The sequence below is a fragment of the Myotis davidii genome, unplaced genomic scaffold (assembly GCF_000327345.1).
Source record: "Myotis davidii unplaced genomic scaffold, ASM32734v1 scaffold37, whole genome shotgun sequence".
NCBI lineage: Eukaryota > Metazoa > Chordata > Mammalia > Chiroptera > Vespertilionidae > Myotis > Myotis davidii.
The window spans coordinates 2,902,324-2,908,316 of NW_006289395.1; the positions used below are offsets into that span (position 1 = coordinate 2,902,324).

At 41.2% G+C, this 5,993-nt stretch overlaps 1 protein-coding gene across 1 annotated transcript in view; it reads right to left on the minus strand.

Moving 5' to 3' along the window:
* Nucleotides 1-5,993, minus strand: part of LOC102758459 (myosin-8-like) — a 25,130-nt gene that overhangs the window by 4,142 nt on the left and 14,995 nt on the right. Inside the window, 11 exon segments of the mRNA XM_015562541.1 lie at nucleotides 1-168; nucleotides 334-458; nucleotides 561-726; nucleotides 804-987; nucleotides 1,697-1,893; nucleotides 2,033-2,151; nucleotides 2,790-2,916; nucleotides 3,774-4,163; nucleotides 4,246-4,336; nucleotides 4,420-4,565; nucleotides 4,651-4,827. Of these exon segments, the coding sequence (XP_015418027.1) occupies nucleotides 1-168; nucleotides 334-458; nucleotides 561-726; nucleotides 804-987; nucleotides 1,697-1,893; nucleotides 2,033-2,151; nucleotides 2,790-2,916; nucleotides 3,774-4,163; nucleotides 4,246-4,336; nucleotides 4,420-4,565; nucleotides 4,651-4,827 (1,890 nt within the window).

Sequence of the window (5,993 nt, forward strand, 5' to 3'; positions counted from 1 at the left end):
CTCAGCATCCAGCGAGCTCTGCATGGACTCCACCACTCTAATGTGGTTTCTCTTCATCTGGTCAATCTCCTCATCCTTTTCAGCAATTTTCCTGTCAATTTCAGACTTGACTTGGTTCAGCTCCAGCTGGATGCGCAGGATCTTTCCCTCTTCATGTTCAAGAGATGCCTGAATGACAGCAAGGGTGACATTAGCGGGGAATGGAAACATTTGGAAGTGTTTTGCACACCTTTTCTTTCACAAATTTTGTGCTTTTTATCTTTCTATTCAATCTGTAGTGGATGGGCCTAATTCTTTTCTGAATTTATTTGTAATGCACACTTTGACCTGTACCTCTGCTTCCTCTAAAGCAGCCTGTAGTTCAGACTTTTCTTGTTCAATTTGCTTCTTTAATTTTTCAAGTTCATGGATACGTTTCCCTCCTTCTGCAATCTGCTCCGTGAGGTCAGAAATCTCCTCTGTTGTTTGGGTAAGAGACAGGTAGAGATTTGGTCAGACAGAGGACGTAAGAGAAAGCTTCCTTCAAGGCATGACTATCCCTGAGAGTGAAAGGAACTCACGCTGCAAGTTTTTGTTCTCCCGTTTCAGCGTTTCTAGCTGATCCAGGGATTCCTCATAAGCGTTCTTCATCTTGAACAGCTCAGTGCCCAGAGAGCGGGCCTCCTTCTGGGAGGCCTCGAGTTCAGCATGGGTTTCCTCATACTTCTGTTTCCATTCTGCCAGGATCTGAAAAACCGAGAGTGGTTACGTGCTGTAAAGGACGGAGGGAAATAGTGGAGAGCAAAGGCGGCTGCAGAAATTACCTTGTCAAAGTTCCTCTGCTTCTTGTCCAGGGCTGCGCAGGCGGCGTTAGTTCTCTCCACATCAAGCATGAGGTCCTCCACCTCATTCTGGAGCCGCTGCTTGGTCTTCTCAAGGGAGGCACACTTGGCATTCACAGCTTCTACGTGTTCCTCGGCGTCCTGCAGACGCTGGGCCAGCTTCTTCCTTGAGGATTACACATATTTGTAGAGAGAAGTGAACCAAAACAAGAATTGTGAACTATTACCACACTGAAAGAAATTGGAAACTTTATATTAAAAATCTTCATATTAAAAATAGCCATTCATTCATTGGACAGATATCGATGAGCTCCCTTTATGAGCCAGACACTGGGTACACGGCAGTGAACAGGACAGAAAAAGGTCCTTGTCTCATGAAGCTTCCAAACAAGTGAGAGAGAAGCAATAAGCAAGTGAGAAAATGCAGAGTAGCATATGCTGATATAAGTGCAATGAAAGGGAAAAAAAGAGGAAGTGGTGAGCAACTATTCTAGGTAATCAGGGAAGGCTCCTTAGAGGAGGTAACACTTGAGTCAAAATCTAAAAGAAGTCAGAGTGTGAGCTGGAGGGAGGTTGGGGTAGAGTATTCCAGACAGAGGGTACCAGCAAGTGCAATGCCCTGAAGCAGCAATGAGCTTGTGTGCTTGACCAACAGCAGTAAGTTCTAATTATCTGTCGTTCTTTATTTCCTTAACCAGATTTTAGACGAAGAGGGCAGAGATCATGTTTGTCTTACTCATTCTTCACAGAATGCCTGGCAAATAGCAGCTAATTAACGACCATTTGTGGGCTAATTCATGGATTCTTCAAAGACTGTAGCTTTCTGATTTAATATGCAAAGTATTTTGTACATTTTCTCATATCAGTGCACATACTTGGCCTCCTCCAGCTCCTCCGTGCGCTGGATGGCGTCCGTCTCGTACTTGGTCCTCCACTGGGCAACCTCGCTGTTGGCCTTGGACAGCGCCCTCTGCAGCTCGGCCTTGGATTCCTGCTCCTCCTCATACTGTTCCCGCAGCAGGTCACAGTCATGGCGGGAGGACTGCAGGGCGTGGGCCAGGGCGTTCTTGGCCTGTGGAAATAGTTACATCTTCATTTTACTGGATGTTTAAATGTTTATTAAGTTTCAGAATCTTTTAAAAGTTGATGTAATGGACTCCAATTAGAGTCAGATCATGGAGGGAAAAAATGAGTCTTATAATAATAGTTACTTTTATCTCCTCTTCAAGTTGCCTCTTTAATTCCTCAATTTGTTGAGTATATGCTTGTTTGCCCCTTGATAACTGAGACACCATCGCTTCTTTTTCATCTAGCTGCCGTGAAAATTCACCTGAGAGGCAAAAGAAATAGCACCATTTTTTTAAGTGAAGAAAAATTTTGCAAGTATATATTAGAAATAAATTTTAACTCCTCCCCCCTATTGAGTGCGCAAATGATTAACCTGTGTAATGTTAATTTTCTGATGTTTATGGTGAAACATATTAATCTGAATGAATAAATACACCTTAAATATGTTTGTTTTCTCCATAATTTAGTCTTTCAGGGTTATATGCTCCTGTGTAAAATCTGGTGATAACTTTCAGAGAAGGGCACTAACGTACCAAATTGTACCTGGTCCCATTTTATAAGACCTGTTAGAGACTGGGTTATCCATTGTCCTACTCGATATAGATAAAAAGAAGCTTGGTCTAAAATAGAAGCTCTGGACCCACATTGGAGTGTTTCCTAACCCCACACTCCCTCAATGTGGCCAAATACTCAAGGCCTCTCTGGAGCAGAACTTAATGCAGTCCTTTGAAGCCTCTATCTCCAACGTTGACCCCAAGCGACCTTGCAAGTTTGAGAGTCTGAGCTGTTCAGTGAATCACCCGCTCTCAGTTGCTTTTATTAGGTTTTCACATCACCAAATCAGTTGTTTTTAACCACATCACCTCCACTGTTAGGCGGCATAGAAGAGAAGGGAATTACCAGATTCAGTCTGCAAGCGGCCCCTCTGGGCGGTCAGGTCATTGATCAGCCGCTGATGCTCTTCTTCCTTTGATTTCAGTTCACTCACTTGGTCCTCTAGCGTGCGGCACATTTTCTCTAGGTTTCCCTGTGTGAGAAAAGCACAAAGGAAGAAATGAAGACATTTTAACATAATTTAGCTGCAGCTACAATTTCTTCTGAAAAATATATATTTTTACATATGAAATAAGTCAAACTCTCCTTTATGTAATATGATATAGACAGTATATTTTATGCTGTCTTAAGTTGAAAATATACATTGGGATTTTTAAAAAGCTAATTGTGAAGCTCTGTTCAATATTATAAAAAATTTCATGATTATGGTATAAATTTAAGATTTTGTAAGAATTTTTGGTATATTTTCTAAAAGCATGTTCAATATTTCACTGCCTTTATGTTGCTTATTGGATAATTGAGAGTATTGGAGACCCGTGTTCTTCAATTGGAGACCTAGAGAACACAGATGGTCTATGCTCAAAGTTGATGCTTTTATTCATTATTGGTGTGATGGGGCCAATGTACTTAACTTCTTTGATTTCAGTTTCTTCAGATGTTCAGTAGAAATGATACAAATACTAATGTCCCTCTTACAAAAATCCTAGATTACTGCATAGAACAACTGTCATAATGTGTGTAAAGTACCCTGTGCCTTTATGGCAGTGGTTCTCAACCTTCCTAATGCCGCGACCCTTTAATACAGTTCCTCATGTTGTGGTGACCCCCATCCATAAAATTATTTTCGTTGCTACTTCATAACTGTAATTTTGCTACTGTTATGAATCATAATGTAAATATCTGATATGCAGGATGTATTTAGGCGACCCCTGTGAAAGGGTTATTTGATCCCCAAAGGGGTCACGACCCACAGGTTGAGAACCGCTGCTTTATGATGTGTACATAAAGGATTATTGTTGTTAACAACCAATTTTTCAGACTCTGTAGTACCTTGGCTTTAGAGACTATTTCTACGTTACTAGCGAGGTCATCAATCTCCATCTTCATCTCGCTCTTCTCCTTCTCCAGCTTCTGCTTGACCCTCTGCAGGTTGTCTATCTGCTCCCCAAGTTCAGCCACACTGTCTGCGTGCTTCTTCCTCAGAGCAGCCGCCGTGGCTTCGTGCTGCAGGGTGGCCTCCTCCAGGTCCCTGCGCATTTTCTGGAACTCAGCCTCCCGCTTCTTGTTCATCTCAATCTGGGCTGAAGTTGCCCCACCAGCTTCCTCCAGCCGCTCGCTGATCTCCTCCAGTTCCCGGGAGAGGTCCGAGCGCTGCTTCTCTGCTTTGGCCCGAGAGGCCCGCTCTGCCTCGATTTCCTCCTCCAGCTCCTCAATGCGGGCCTGGGAGTGATGAAAAACACAAACTTAGCTGGTGTCAGTAATTTTCTCATGTGGATTTCACTGGTGGAAACCAGGTACTTACCTGTAACTCCTTGATCTTCTTCTGCAGCTGCATCCCGAGGGCCTGTTCATCTTCAATCTTGCTTTGCAGATTGCTCATTTCAAACTCTTTCCTTTTTGAAAAGTAGCAAAAGATAACAATTGAGTCCATATACACTATTGGAAGCAAGTTCATGAGTAATTGTTTTATACTTACTTTTTTAGCTTTTCATCAAGTTGTTGTTTTTCATTTTCAATGTCCATTATGGACTCTTGGGCCAACTTGAGGTCACCTTCAAGTTTCCTCTTAGCCCTTTCTAGGTCCATGCGAAGTTTCTTTTCTTGCTCTAAGGACCCTTCAAGCTAAACATAAATAATGTTGAGTCAAAAGGTTTGCTTAGCCTTTCTTTAAAAAAATAAATTATTTTCTTGGTAATCCTAGACTTACATCATCCACTTGCTGCTCTAGCTTGATTTTAGATTTGGTCAGGGTGTTGACTTTGTCCTCTTCTGCCTGCAGGTCATCCAGCGTCTGCTGGTGGGCCTCTTGGAGGGCCTTCTTCTCCTTGGTCAGCTTAGCTATGGTTTCGTCCAGGCCTGCCATCTCTTCTGTGAGGTTTTTCACCTTAGGAAGTAAAAATACTTTGCATTACATGCTATATTTTGGTGAATTCAGTTTTGTGCTTGTATTCCATAATAATACTGGTCACATCTTTCCTCTGCATCAGCCAAGCTTTCAGCTTCCTTGATTTGGGAACAAAATCAAAATTGGGAAGAATAAATGAAATATTTCCAATGAAACAGTGTAAATTCCTGCTATTCTTTGAATTTAAATTTTTGTGAACCATCTGCTGCGTGCAATGCGGGATATTCTACATTGTGGAAAAAGCAAAATTGTCTTGTGCCTTTAGTAGAGGATATACTTGTTCCTTGGTATCCGTGAGGGATTGGTTACAGGACCCCCTCATGGTACCAAAATCCATGGTTGCTCAAGTCATTTATATAAAATGGCATAGTATTTGCATATAACCTAAGCACATCCCCCCATACATTTAAAATCATCTCTAGATTACTTATAATACCTAATACAATGTAAATGGTTGTTATAAAGTATAATTGAACCATCTGCTGCGTGCAATGCGGGATATTCTACATTGTGGAAAAAGCAAAATTGTCTCGTGCCTTTAGTAGAGGATACACTTGTTCCTTGGTATCCATGAGGGATTGGTTACAGGACCCCCTCATGGGTACCAAAACCCACGGTTACTGAAGTCATTTATATAAAATGCCATAGTATTTGCATATAACCAACAAATATCCTACCATAGACTTCAGATCATCTCTAGATTACTTATAAAACAGATATAAGGTAAATGCTATATAAGTAGTTGATATACTATATTATTTAGACAATAATGACAAAAAAGTCTCTACATGTCAGTAGAAACACAATTATCACAGGCCTGTCTATATAGTACATGTCAGCAATAATATAACATTTTTCCTAATATTTTCAACTTACAGTTGGTTAAATTTGTAGATGTGGAACCCATGGATATGAAGGACCAACTGTATTCTACAATAGGTTAGAAAGCCTATCCCCTAAAAGCTACCATTAATTCAGAAAGCGATTAGTGACATAGAGTTCAGAGAACTTATATCAGAGATGGTTCTGTAAATGAAATGGAATTTAAGTTGGGCCTTGACAGATGAGTAGGATTTGGTTTTTAGAAATCAATTTATTGAGGGAAGGAGCAGGAAGAGAGAAGGCATTCCATCAGGAGACATTCG